The sequence below is a fragment of the Zootoca vivipara genome, chromosome 7, assembly GCF_965207765.1.
Source record: "Zootoca vivipara chromosome 7, rZooViv2.hap1.1, whole genome shotgun sequence".
Lineage (NCBI taxonomy): Eukaryota > Metazoa > Chordata > Lepidosauria > Squamata > Lacertidae > Zootoca > Zootoca vivipara.
The window spans coordinates 51,809,800-51,825,107 of record NC_142590.1 but is presented as its reverse complement, the minus strand read 5'-3'; the positions used below and the strand labels follow the sequence as shown (position 1 = coordinate 51,825,107).

Sequence of the window (15,308 nt, the reverse complement as noted above, 5' to 3'; positions counted from 1 at the left end):
GATAATATGCTGAAAAAGGACAGGGAAATTTTATGGGACAATGAAAATGCACAAGCCACTTAGTAAACTTTTTATTAAACTTCTGTAAACAGCAGTATTTCCCCACCACCAAAGCTGCTGGTTTCCCCTTTGTGAAACACACCCATGCTTCTCTTATCAGGGCAAATGGCTTAAGGGAGAAAACAATTTTATTCAGTGAAAATTATGTAGTTTTGCCCTGATTTTGGATATTAAGGAATGGGTTGTACACAAATTAATCGAGATCTCTCTATAGAAGCCATGCTCTCTCGCTGGTAGAAGGTAAATAGTCTTAGATTATTGCTCTCTACACAGACGCTGCACATTTAATTTAGACAAGATGGGGCAGGCATTTATGCTATTGCATCCAGTGTTTCTATGGCTCTAAATTCTACTACTGAATGTAAGAAATGGGGGAATACCATGAACAAGTGAGCCTGGTAACGATCACTGCAGGCTATTCAGACTTGACAGTAAATTGCATTTAGTCAAATTAATGTCAGAACTTCAAATTATTTGCAAACATCCCGTGCTTTAATGCCCTCAATTTTTACCTCATTTCTCCAATTAAAAAATGAAGCCAGAGGAGCCTAGGGCACACTACATGAGAAGAACAGATTTGCTTCTGACAAAAGTCTCATTGAATCACTGTCGGTTGCATGCCACACTTTTATGGGAAGTTCAGTAGCAGAAAGGGGAAGAAGCAAAAAGTAAAAATAATAATAATGTATCTACAAAAAGATGTGTTGGGATGTACATATTACCCCTCCCATCATGATCTCAGAACTGTTTCTAGTATGCTGATTTTGGTAAACTCAAATAGCAGCTGTTACCTGTTTCTAATAACCAAAAACAGTGCCAAACATTCTCTACCCATGAAGGTTTTTATTTTTTCACTTGGCTTTAAGGAGTGCATTGCTATACAAAAAGCCTCCACCATGCACACTGAACTAGATCCTAATTTAAGATTATAATTTCAGCTATTACCACTATTAACTACATTTACAGCCTGTCTTTCCCCCAAGAAGCTAAAGGCAGCACACATTGTTTCCCTCTAATTTTCTTCTCAAAACACCCAGTTTAAATTCCAATTCTCTAATCACCATACTACAGCTAGATTGCATAATAAGGACAATGCTACAGTTTTGGGGGTGGGGGAGGAGGGATAACCTCTGACTGAAAAGCAAGGAAAATAATATTTCATATTTTATTTTATTTTTAAAAAACTATATTAGTATAATCATTAAACTGTATCCCAATATACAACTTGTAAAGAGGCTGCCTCAGGCTGTCCATTAAATCAATGATCAGCAATAGTGACATGTTACTGAATTAATGCAGCCTAATCTTGCAACTTCCTGTTATCAAACAACTGCATGTAGCATTGCTTAGCAGCTAACAGCACTAAGCTAGAAAATGAAAGAATCTGAATTCCATTACTGTCTCTACCCAAACAAAATATGTCATTTCGGGAGTAGTGACTTTTCACAGAAAAATGTAGGCAGATTCCAGTTCTAATGCTCTGCGGCTATTCTCTTCCAAACTGTATGTCACTTGTTAAAAAATGAATTATCTAGGGTGAAATGCATAGAAAAGCATACAAAATGTATATAGTATGAAGGTAAAGCTTACATAGGGAAAGGGTAAAGGTAAAGGTATCCCTAACTGTTAGGTCCAGTCACGGACGACTCTGGGGTTGTGGCGCTCATCTTGCTCTATAGGCCAAGGGAGCCGGCGTTTGTCCACAGACAGTTTCTGGGTCATGTGGCCAGCATGACTAAGCCGCTTCTGGTGAAGCAGAGCAGCACATGGAAATGCCGTTTACCTTCCTATTTATCTACTTGCACTTTGACGTGCTTTCGAACTGCTAGGTGGGCAGGAGCTGGGACTGAGCAACGGGAGCTCACTCCGTCGTGGGAATTCAAACTGCCGGCCTTCTGATCGGCAAGCCCTAGGCTCTGTAGTTTAGACCACAGCACCACCCGCATCTCTCACATAGGGAAAATGCATACAGAAATGCATGCAATTCAAATGCAAAATTCTGCTGCAGTCTTTTTAAAAAATCAGCAGAAAAGGGATGAAACAAACTTAATTTTGAATGCGTGTTAAACTGACACATAACAGAAATAGGCACACCTTGAATCAAGCCTGGAAGGGAACATACAACCAGGGCCTATCAAGCAGTATTGGAGTAATATGCTATGACCGACCTGTTCAAACAGTATTGGAGTAATATGCTATGACCGACCTGTTCCGTATCTAAAATGGAAGTGTTCAAAGTAAGTTTCTACAGAAACCAGAAGGTTCCACAGCCATGCTTCCTTCAGTCCAGTGTAGATCCCAGGTGTCAGCAGCCAGGGCTAGTGCCTACATGCTATTTGGTTTCTAAGGAAGGAAGTTGTGATGGCTGAGGAAGAAATGGCAACTTCCAGGTCCTGGAAGAGTTTGCAAAGGTACTTCTTCCAAACAGGAGGACAGAGGAAGCCTACTGTTTCACCTTCCCCCAGAATCTAATCACACCACTTCCTACTACACACACCATGCATGATTGTGAGTCCCCGCTTGTCTATCATACGCCCAACATCCTAACTAAAAATGAAATATTATTTACATGTGGTAGCTATAGCGTTCACAACATGACATCTTTTCTCAACCACCATATCAACACTTATTTTGGAAACCGTTTCCCCCCACAGCAGATGCATAACTCTTAATTTGAGTATATTCACGAGGAAGCCAATAAAGTAGGAACTTTAAACAGAACAAAAACAGCATTTGTCCAGCTCTGGCAAAATGCATTTCACACTAATATTACGTTCAATGCCATATTTGATCCTGTCTGAAGAAAGCTTATTCTGATGCTTTTTTTTTTAATTAGAAAAACACAAGTGGACAGCATCAGGAAGGTGTGTGTGTGTGTGTGTGTCACTTAATTTACCTTCTTCCATAAAGCAGGACATATTATTTCAAGCACTTGTCCTGCTTTTCTTTGAAAATTTACAACAGAAGGTTGTCCCATTGCTGAGCTTTCGATATAGTTCTAAGCAGTAAAAAAAAAAGTGCAGTATCTTGGATAGTTCAACCCAGAATCTCACATAATTCAGCGTGCGTTCTACTTTTAAAAATCCCAACTTAATTTTTATTATTGCTAAAGCAATTAGCCTAATAGTCTATCTGGCAAAGTGCAACCCATTACCTAACATGCGTTGCTAGCCTCTGTGACAGTGAGATTTAATGCAACCCTTTTGATCTATGCCAATCCTTAAGAACCATATAAGCTCACAAACGCATTATTCAGTTTAACAAAAATCTGAAAAATCTGTGTTGGCAAAATATGAAATGAGGGAACAGATTTTTCTAGAGAATTCTGTCCCAAGTGGCTTATGCTGTCTGAACCCTTTGTGAAATCTAATAAGTAGTTTTGGACTATGAACATCTATGTAGGTAACATGCATCTCAGGATTCTGTACTAGGAAGAAGAAACTGACTTTCAAAAGTGAACTCCTTTTGTTGCAGCTTAATTCAGTTATGAAAACCAAAAGCCAGATGTGAAAACTACTAACACTGATGAGGAAAATAAGGTGGGTAGCATTTATTATTCTTTACTTTCTTATTTGGCTAAAACTTAAATCTGTTAAGCATGTATATATTGTAACAGATAATGGAAGAATTATGAACTAAGCTGTTATTGAAAAATATACCCTTCAAGGCATCACTATGAAAGAAAAAATGGACTACCCCAACCACTTTAAAATAGGTGCAGCAGCAATGTTAGGCTTTCTTGTGAACATCAAACTGCTCTGGGGTGCAGAGAACAGAGTTGCTGGGATTCAATCCCTGAAATGTGTTCCTTAAAGACAAAAAAATACTATAAATGAAAATCAGAATTAGAATGATGTCCTTTATATACATATATTGGTTGAACTAGCCATCCATGGAACTCAATTAAAACTCTAAAGCGAAACGTATCATTTTCAGTCTAAGTTCTATTGCTTCCAAGAAATGCAGAAACTTGCACAGAGGGATCATACCATAAAATTTTAATCTTACAATCCTTGAGAAAGAGATCACTTTAAACGAAGTGCAGCATGCAAACATGCTACTCTTGCTGCACAAAGAAACAGTTGTGATCCTTACACTTCTTCTACCAAAACCAGAAGGAGAGCGTTTGTAACTCAAAATATCCCAACGAAAGAATGTAACCAACATCCATTTTTCTGTCATGACCAAAGTATTACACAGCCCTTTATTTGGGGTTATATGCCTTGTACTATATGGGAGCTGTCCAGGGTATTGAAAGTAATTATGGGTATGAAAAGGGCTTAGGGAAGTTTCTCATGTCACTTTTCTATTTTCTGAAATTGATTATTCTGTAATAAAAAGCACTGCAGCAAGAAAAATGGTCACACAAGTACATGGTTCCTAATGTGCGCAAAAGGTACACCTGACACCCCATTCTTATTCAGCTATGTAACCTCATGAACAACTATGCAAGAATCTGCCTTTGGGTGAGATAAGCTGCATCAAGTATTTGGGTTCAAAACTTCCCACTTCAGAAAGATCCTTAAAAAGGAAATGCAGAATAGCAGAGAGCTTGGAGCACTTCTTAACAGAACTAATATGGTAATACAATATATTACTTTCTTCTGCAGCCAGGAGTTTAAAAAGTAGCATGTTAACTGCCAAATATTAATAAACCATACACTTAACAGTGCTTTGTTTATTAAAATATTTAACATGTATTTATGCCTGCCAACATTCATTAAGACAGGAATATATCACCACGTTATTATTTCAGAAGAGGTATCTAAAATATGCTGGAGAAAGTTATCTAATCATTTGCACTGGATGGGGCTAAGATGGTAAGATACTAGTTGAATTGGTTCTCTTTCTTTTGAAACTACTGGATATGGGCATTGTGACAGTCATTGTTTCTAAGGAAAATGCCTGGCAAATGTATCCATGTTCCTTTTATTTCATTTTCCTGCTTTGTAAAATATAAAGTATAACGTCCTAAAAATTCAAGGTGGCAGCAATAATGGAGTCCCAATAAAGACAGGTGTGGTCTTAAGTCTGAAATAGAGGAAATTTAATTTTTAAATGTATGTAAGAGGCTTAGAAGGAGCAATTATAAATAAGTTGTCCCCTACATACTTTCCCCTTGACAGTATGAATGATACCAACAATTTGTCACACAATGTATAGGTGTTACTATTTCCAGTCATCCACCACTTACAGAACAGTCATTAACTGTAAACAGTTAATATTTTGTTAATCTTCCTAAATCTAACTCTTAGTGAAAGGGTACACCTTTAAGTAAACAAATAAACACTACTCTGATTATTTAAGAAAAGCACTACCTGAAGTGGTTAACCCTAACAAGATTTTGTGAAAGACTAAAGCCTAGTCCACTTTGATAGCTAAAAGATTTGAGTTGTTTCCATTTCAAAAGAAATTTTACTTGTTTTGCGCGGCTAGTGTTTTAACATGTTCAGGAAGGGATATCTGACCAGTTTTCAAACTCTGGACCTGCAGGTAATTCTGAGATTAGATACTGACCTTTCCTGAAAAATCAGCAAAGTGAACAGAGACACATTCCTATGCTCAAGCTTTTTTAAGCAATTCAAAATCTGTCTTTAGGAAGGTGGAGGCTGACTAAAAAGTCTACAGTGATTAAGGATTTGCAAATGTGTGGTTTACATTTTCTATTAAAATGGACCAAAAGGGAATAACCCATCATTTTAGGATGCTGAACCTTTGCTTCTTCCATAAAACCACTTCTCAAAGGAAGTTGGCATGTTAATAATTCAAACTCAGCAAGGATCCCCTTGGTAAGGATCTATTCCTTCCTAGTGCTGATGAATGATTGAGCCTAATTTAGCTAAGTGCTGACAGGGCCAACTAATGTTCAGCAACAATGATTGCATAAACAATGTTGTGCTTTAAGAAGCTAAGGCAAGGGTACTACACCTATTATGTAATTTAAGCAGAATGGCCAAAGCTTATTCTGTTTTGAACTGTCCTTCCATAGATATCAGGAAGTATTGGGAACGGGTTCTTAAACAAAAAACAAACAAAAAATAGTTGAGATCCATCCTACATATGTGAAATGGGTTAGAGAGGAAAGCACAGGAGTTTGCTTCTGCAATACTTAGTATAGAATGCATCTTCACCAGCTGAAGCATCAGCATTTAAACAAGCCCCCAAATATACATTCATATGCAATCATTCCAGCAACATAATCTCTAGCCTGCAAGTTGTTCAAGGAGTTAACAACTACAGAAAGAATTCAAACATTTTTCTGTCATTCATTTCCATCTGAGGCTGGTAGCTCAACTCTCAAAGTACGACTAATCTACTACCCGGGTGTCAACACAGCTTCAGTTTAACCCTTCATCTAGAAAAGCTTTCTTGATATTCTTTCTATGAGTTTGTGATTTTTATGAATTCATAGGAGAACCTGAACTCCCCCCCCCAAAAAAAATGTTGTTTTGTGCTATGTCCGTACTCATCCAGAAAAATCAAAAGAATTCAGCCTTGCCTTTCATGTGTTTAATTTGATCTGACAGTACTGCATAAACTGCTTTATCTAAGATCCAAATAATGCAAATATATATCTGTATTGTACAAAACAAGTTTTAATTTGCTTTCCAAAAGGTAAGCTCTGCAAGTCCCGATAAAACCTTGCAACTTTTTCCAACAAAGCTACTTACCAGGAAGCGAACATCATCAAAGCCATTGAGAAGCAGTTTGCTCTCATACTGCTGTAAGCCGATGGACTCCAGCCACTCCCCAACACTCTGCTCCAGCATCCGTGAACCTGACGAGAGAGGAATCGGCAGACGCTTGAAAAAGGAAAACCCATTAAGGCGGTAGCAGCGGCACTCTGAGGAAGACAGGTGGCATTGCCACATCATAGTCATTACCATAAAGAAGCCAAAGCAAGGCCAGAGTACAACAATTAGCTGACAGACAGTTCCTCTTCTGTACACAAACCATGAACAATAAGCTTCTGTCCTGTTCAAACTAGAGTGTTAATTGGTCTCCCGGTTATACTCAAACAAACTCTGAATCCAAGCTGTTTAGAACCATTCCTGGGGCCAAGGCATCACATGCACTGATTTTCTGGCTCAAGTGTGCTCCTTGCCAGGCAAAAGCATCCCAAACCTCACAAGACTCCAGGGGCAGCTCCTTGTTTCATCTGAGGGGGCTGAAAACTTTCCAAGGCATTATTCCAAGCCAAGGCTACAGGCACGAGAGACAAGAGAGGGCCAGCTCACAAATAAACACAGCCCAGCAGATGCTCGCATCCATGCAACTTCAGATGCATTACCTTGTACAACAGGCCAGTAAGGAAGACTGTTAGCACTGGAGGTGCAAAGCAGTTAGAGAGAAAATACATCTTCATGCAGCTGAGAGAGACAAACAGACATGATGGGTGTTCAGAAAAGCAGCAGCAGCCAGATTAGTGAACAGCTGTCCAAAGGAAGACATGCAAGACAAATAAAAACAAAAACAAAAAAACACAAACTGCAGTAGAAGAATAAAGATTTATACTTTTTTTCCCCCAACAGTCCCGGAATAGGCAAACCATGGTACAGGCTTTTCTTTGTTATTTTATTATAAGGAGTGGAAGCATGAGGGACAAAAAGCCTGAGCTTGGAAGTCCTGCCACTGTCATTTTATCACCTATCCAGATGCATGACATCCTGACAGCCGGTATTGACTGATGTGGGCTGGGAACCAGAGTCAACACCTAGACTGGAACAAATAAGTATACCGGAGCATCCAGTCTGAGCAAAAAGATAAATGGGCAGCTCATTTTCCACCCAACATGCCTGCTCCTGCCAGTTCTTTGTTGACTTGTATTTGCCCATCCTTCATTTTCTTCCACTAAAGGCAAGTACTACCTTCAAATTCCTTACTGAGATAACGAACAGCTTTCAGAACAAAGCATCTTAGGGGGTGAGGAAAGCCAAGCAAGATGAACACGCCCCCTCCCCTTTTCTCCACAGCAGATAGGGTTAGATATGTCCTGGCACCTCCTTTCAGCCGGTTAGTCAGAAATAAATTCTTCCAAGAGCCCCGTAGAAGCTATATGAAACGCCTCTTCTTCCCTTCACACATCAGACGAGAGTCTAGGAACTTGTTACTTTCCCTGTGCAGTACTGGTCATATTTGATAAAGCAAGGAAAGTTCAGAGCCCACGTCTTTGCAGTCCTCAGAGGAATTGCTATGCAAGTCACGCAGAATTTTCTCAGTCTTCCTAGCATGTCCGTCACTGAAGGGCATTTGCAAAATATTGATGAAGACACCAGGGTTGCAGTCTTTGAACCCTGTGGTTATCAGAAGTTCTGAACATCCTAAACTAGCCTCCACCCCTTTCTTTCCAGACTGCCTACACAATGCAGTGCTGGCTATTATCTGAAGAATCGAGGGGTTAGAGATCCTGTTACACTGGCCTTCAGAAAAGATCCTCTGTTAAGCAAGTCAGTGTTAATGAGTGCTCGGGAGCTGGCCAGCCTTCTTAATGCATACTGCAGCACCAGGGATGCAGCACTCACAAAAGATTTCCTCCTCCCTTCTCTGACAAAGCCTGGGCAAAGGGACAGCATCTATATCCCCAGATTCCAAGCAGCAGGCTCTTGCTGGCCAGAGATTCTTTCCTTATCCAGGGCTGGTTCCTTTCTACTCCATAAGCAGGCAAAAGGACTCTGGTATTTTCCCAGGCAAGCATGTGTCCCTTTCGGAGAGCTGCAGCAGACTGCTTTGTCTAAAGGCAGAGAGCTCCACACTTGCAATGTCTCTCGCTCTCTCACTGGCTGTTCCCTCCCCTCTCCTCATGCTCACACCCCTCCCAGCAAAAGCAGTGATCAGGTTTCAGAACAGAAGCTGGCAAGGGAGAGAGAAATAAGACGGCAGCTTTGCAATATTCAAATTGCAATTTCAAAATTTATTTGATTACCCTGAGCCACGTGGTGTGGTTTTTCAGCATAAAACAGATACAGTATGTGGGGATTAATTTATCAGATGTGAGCTGAGATTTTCAGATACTGAAAGGTAAGCATGACTGAAGGGAGTCAGAGCAATTGGAAACAAACATACTACACCGGCTTTCTCTGTAGATTCCATATGCTTGCATGAAGCATTTGCTTCGTCTTGGATTATTAAAGATGCTTTGCCTCCACAGATCTGATCTGATACTGTAATTATTACACCGAAGGCAACTGGGAAACAGAATTGCCATTGGGGGGGGGATGAAGAAGTCAAGTTACTAAACTCTTTCGTAATTATTTGGGAGCAGCAGTGTACAAGGGCCCTGAAAGTTTTTAGCTTGGATGTTCGAAAACCAGAGCCAGAATATATCCAAAGGCCCTAAGCAGCATTTTAGTAATATGTATAGTTTCCAACACCTAACTATTGGAATATAAAGTCAAAATCAAAACATAACTCCATTTCAAGTTTGAGAGTCTGAATAAATTGTTTATGTTATGAAACTGATGAAAATAGCCAACATAGTCTCATAGTTTGCCACTTAAGTCTGAAGCGTTTTCCATTTGCATAGCATAGCAAAAGAGAGTTAAGCTACAATTTGCCAGTTGAAACTAGTTTGCCAAATGAAATTATCCTCCCTCCTCATGCACTGTTCTGGGGGTTCCCCCATCCACCCCAAGCCAATTTTGGAGATGCTGTGGGGAAAGCCCTGTTGCCCAAGCAGAAACCCTTGCATAGAACCCTACCCTGTGTGTTTAACTAGGGACAGCTCACTCAGGCAGCACCAAAACATTTTGGCCACCAGGAAGGCTACTACATTAGTTCAACCCTGAGCACCTTGGATTTGGTAGCAGTTTATTATAACAGGATTGCAACTCTGGCTGCAAGGCAAAATGACCTTGATAATCGCTGTACCTTCATGTTTGTACATCACTATAAGACAATGGCTACTGGAGAAACCATTCATTTATTTTGGGCATGTGCCTAGACATAAACAGACAGTATATTGATACATAGTCTGCATTAAAAAATGCATTTAATGCAAACATGAGTGCTAAACTGAAAGCATATCAACTACAGCCACCAAGAAAAGGCTAGACCAGCGGTTCTCCAACTTTCCACCCCCAGGGCCTGCTTCAGATAGCTGAAAATTACTGAGGTTCACCAGTTACAAAATGGTGGGGCAGGGGCAGAACCCATCTCAAAATGGTGGCAGGTAGAGGCAGTTTGGCATAATCAGGTGGCAATTACTGACATAATTTTCTACAAATATATAATCCATCTTTGGAAATTTCAAAATTATTTGTCACAGCATTTTAATTGTGGTGAGGAGTTTCATAGCTCATAGCTAAGCACAGACATTTGCTCTTGAGGTATTGTGACAGCCTCCTCATTTTAGGTAGAAATTGCTGATCCAGAGGCTCTGAGTGAAGGAGACTTATTCTTTTACCTATATTTTTCCCCTTCTCACCTCCACATGCCTCTATTTTTAGTCATGTCCTGCAATTTCTTTTCTCCCATTCTGCTTTCACACTCAACTGGACCTTAACCCCACCCCTACCTCAGCATGCCAGTTTCTTGTATCCCTCCTCCCTGGTCCTCTTTCATTCATCCCTCCTATAACAGCTCTCCTTTTTAAAATATCCCTTTCCTTTCTATTCCCATTTTATTTATTATTAATATTTATTAACAACAAAATTTTATCTTAGTTTCTCATTTCCTTCAACACCTCCCTCTGGCTCTTTCTCCTCGGAGGAGGGAGACATTCATTCCCTCTTCCCTCACTGTACTTCTGCTTCTCAATCACTTGTACTCAGCATGGGTGCTGGCACTGGTCCAACCAAAATGCAGTGGCATGGCTAGGGGGTGGGGCAGGCATGTGAGGAGGCCTTGGAAAGGCCGTGGCACTGAGGCCACTAGTGGATCCTAGTCAGTGGTTTGGGAAACCATTAGTCTGTACCAATCTGTACCAAAAGGAGAACATTGGTACCAATTGCCAATCCTCGAAAAGAACAATAGGTATTAACTCACTGCACTAAATAATACTGTCAGCTTTACTACAGTGTTTAAAATAATGAACTGGATGCAAATTGCAATGAGCTTTTGTGCAGCAAAATACAGCACATTTTAGCTATACTGTTTAACTAGCTACCAAATTCTCTCTAATGCAACAAGACTTATGTAAGCAAACTGACGTTGCAGTGGCCACTCATTCTTCTCTGGCTTTGGGTAATAAAATGACGGATGAAATCACTGTAAAACCAGCACATTATATACAACCTCTCCATGCCAAGGGAATCCCCTCCTGCAAGAAAACTGCATCAAAGAGAGGGTTATTTTATGCCATGAAGCCATTTTGCTCCAACACAGTATTTTCTCAAGTAGAAGGGTAAGAATATTAAGTGGATTAACACCAGATGGAAAGTATACAAACCTTATATTGCAAATAGAGGCCTGAGGCCGAGGTTGTTGCAGAAAAACAAATGCTTTTGTTTTCATGTAGCAGACCCCTTTTAAAGATACGTTTCTGAGGATGTGTTGCCCTTTTAATAGATTTCTTAATCAGTGGTGCTAGTGAAAATGTTCATGGACAAGGATCAACGAGCACATTTCTATTGGGACAGAATGCTCACTCTTTGTAAAGCTTTAGAATCCCATCTTGGCAGTAGCAGTTTATATTGAACAGGGCATCCACACATCCCAAAGGAAAGAAAGGTCTACAACCTCTGCCAAAGGCTCTGCAAGAAGACCCCAAGCCTTTTAAATTTAAAGGTTGGTTACCTCAGTCTGGTACAAGAACCGAGACAAGGGACATCTATAAGAGACCCTTTGACATATAACCCCAACATAGCTGCCAAGTTTTCCCTTTTCTCGTGAGGAAGCCTATTAAGCATAAGGGAAAATCCCTTTAAAAAAAGGGATAACTTGGCAGCTATGAACCCCAATGTGTGGAGGGAAAAGGAAGAATGTGCCTGCTGCCCCCATTATTTAAGTGGATCCTGGCACCAACTCACACGCTGCTCAGAACATAGGCAAGGGGGCTGTGTGCATGTAGACTTTCTATATCGGCAGGAACTCAGCTGCACATGTATAGGCATCCCTTGCCATAATTCTGTTTAGCATACAGATGTCCTCCTCCGCCCTCCATGTTTTGAGTATACCTGTAGACTTGTGAATAGCCCTTCGCTCACTTCTAATTTTAGAATTAAAGGAAAAGCAAACCTTAGGAATTCATGTCTTTGAAGTGAGATCAGAAATGACGAAACAAAAACTTGACGAGCAACACCAGGAAGTTCTAACTGCCAGCAGTCTAAGTGACACTGACCAACAGAATATAAAGTGTTATGGTCCACACAAGCAGAAGAGGAGACAAACCATTTCTAATGGTAGTACTACTGAAGAGGCAAGTCTCATTTGATGGGCCACACATAAACATGTAGCCTAAAGGCTATGCTACTGGGAGTGGCACAGTTCCAAAGGCCTTAGATCAGTTCCTTCCACTAGGCAATTGTTATTTCTACTATGAAAAAAGAACCACTTTCAGCATGGTTGAATGCTATGCAATATTTCCTGGAATGTTCATTGCTCCTGTATCAGAAGATTATGACTATGAACACAATGGGCCCTTCCTCCACTTACATTGCCCATTAATAAAAATATGTATCACAAAATGCCTTTAGAAGCAGGCGATAAATTTAAGCGCACAGCTACATATTTGCAATATTTATCCAATTTAAGCGAGTAAATTTAGGTAAGTTGAAAAGATCGCGGCAGGCAGGCAGGGTTTCTTTATGTGAGCAGGACCAATTACTGAGCCACTTCAGAAAGGGGCATAATATGCTGAAGTGGGAAATCCAATCCAAAGAACAGCCCGATAGTTTCTTTTGAAACTTAAACTAATTTGAAGATGATTCCTTATGTTGAACTTGTTACAGAATAGGAGAGAAAGGATCTGCTGGGACTGCAGCTCCAGCAAATTTCCTTCATATAACCTTTATTCTACAGTCACATAGTCAGATTACGTGATTTTATAGGAAAATTGAATGACTCCCAATAATGTGCTCCAATAATGGCATACACTTTCTGTGGACACACACGAGACTCCTATTTCACTCCTCCTTTAGCCAGAGCAAGCAACAAACCTTAATCCGTGACTTAGCATTAAATCCAAACCAGGAATTATTGTTTGTTTCACTCCAAATGAACCAAGATGTTATACCAATATTTGTTCTTGGCTTACCAATCATGGTTCATTGGAAGCAAAACAAATCTTGATCCCCAGGTACGACATAATGTGAAGGCAATGATTGTAGTTAGTTGCTCCCACTTGCTAGAAGGGAGAATTGAAGCAGGAGCAATGTCCACATTCACAGTGAACCATTGACTGCACTTTACTGTAACATATGAACGGGGCCAGCAAGAACGAAAGGTTGCTGATAAATTCATATTTTTAAATAAACAAATAATCAGAACAGCATTATGGAGTGCCGGGGGGCGGGGAATGACAGAAGCAAATTATATTTGGCAGTCAAATGCAGCTCTGATCTGTTTTAGTTTAACTGATTTGCCAGAAAGTACATTTTTCTGCATCAACCAAGTAACAGAAAAGGCTATTTTGCCAAACGAGGAAGATCAGTGAACATAAATAGCACTGGTCTTCTACAATACCCACAATGAAATGACTCCCACCTTGCAGTCTTTTCTGCACAGATTACTAGGTGCTTGGCCTGTATTGTATTGCTTGTGTAGAAGATCCTATATATATATATATATATATATATATATATATATATATATATATATATATATGCTATTCCATTAATATATAGGTCAACGCAACAGATTTGAAAAGTCTGTGGTATCAGATGAAGCTTCTAGGTTCATGCATAGCACTACATATTTGTTTCTATGTTGTCTGCTACAAATATGAAAGATATACCCAGCTAAATACTTATATTGTTTGGCCTGGCATGGATTTTGTTTTGTTTTTAAAGTTCTCAACCAGGGGGGGGGGAGTTTTAAAAGTGAATAGCAGGCATCCCCAAACTTCGGCCCTCCAGATGTTTTGGACTACAATTCCCATCATCCCTGACCACTGGTCCTGTTAGCTAGGGATCATGGGAGTTGTAGGCCAAAACATCTGGAGGGCCGCAGTTTGGGGGTGCCTGGTGAACGGTGTATTTATTGCTTCATCTTAGAAAAATAACCTATTTCCAAAATGCATTCTTTAAGAGTTGTTCTTTATATTGTTATCTTTACTTGTTGTAAAAATAATTTGCTTTATAACATAAGAAATTGGAAACTGCAACAAGATGTTGTGGTGTACCCTCCCTCCTAATACAAGTTCTCTGTTCAGAGCCAGCCATTTCATCCAAAGAGGGCATGCCACTTTCTCTCTCCTGCTTTTTTTCTTTGAAAGGATATCCAGCATTCCTTGGCTACTGAATACACCTCACAGGACTGTTTCTGTGGTTTCTTCACCACTTTAGGCTCATTTTAAGGATTTTTTTTAATGCTTCTGCAAACCTTGGTGGGGCAGGGGGGTATAGCAGCCTTCTCTCTGAGAATCTGTGGGGTTATCAGAACTAAGTGGTAGCTTACAGCTTGTAGCTGAATTTCAATCCACATTCTTACTTCATGCTTCCATTCCAGGTGTGGAAGTCAATGTGTGGGTTTTTTTATTTATTTTAATACCCTTTAATGAGCTGTAAAAACTTGGAACATTTCTGGTAATTTTCTGAAAAGCAAGTCAGTCTGCTGCAGCACCTCTGAATGTTTTCATGTTTTTGCCATGGGCTGTCACTGCTGTTTTGTTCTGCATCACATTTTTGAAACACAGTACTAAAATATTCCACAAGCTACTACAAGGTTTAACCAAAGATGAACTCCTGAAAATAATAAAAAAAATCACTTATTCTCTACTCCTTATACAGTATGAGGAAGTATTGCTGAAAAAACCTTGCTATTCCCCTCCCTCTTGCCCCAGACTACAAGACTCCTTAAAGCAATCTGATGAAAATGGTGCTTTAATTACTACAGCAATGCTTTTTCAATGACATGAAGATGCCACCTTCAGGACTTCATGTTGCTACAAATTACTGTTGAAGGCTTGAGAAGATGGGGGTGGGAGTAGAACTAGGATGCAGTCTTCCACCTTTGTCAGAAAGTCTCAGTCAAGGTTGCCCATGAAATAAGGGAAGGGACTGAGGAAAAAGGTATAAAAGGCATCTTTTCTCATGGCGAGTGGGGCTCTGGCTCATGTACATGCAAGAATCAAGATCCAGAAAGTGATTTTT

General features: G+C 40.0%; 1 protein-coding gene across 18 annotated transcripts in view; it reads right to left on the bottom strand.

The window, feature by feature from the left end:
- ANKS1A (ankyrin repeat and sterile alpha motif domain containing 1A) overlaps positions 1-15,308 on the bottom strand; it is a 116,465-nt gene that overhangs the window by 33,722 nt on the left and 67,435 nt on the right. For all 18 annotated transcript variants that reach the window (XM_035123322.3, XM_035123327.3, XM_088674212.1 and 15 more), the window contains one exon: positions 6,732-6,838. In XM_035123322.3, coding sequence (XP_034979213.2) covers positions 6,732-6,838 — 107 coding nt within the window. The remainder of the gene's footprint in view (positions 1-6,731; positions 6,839-15,308) is intronic.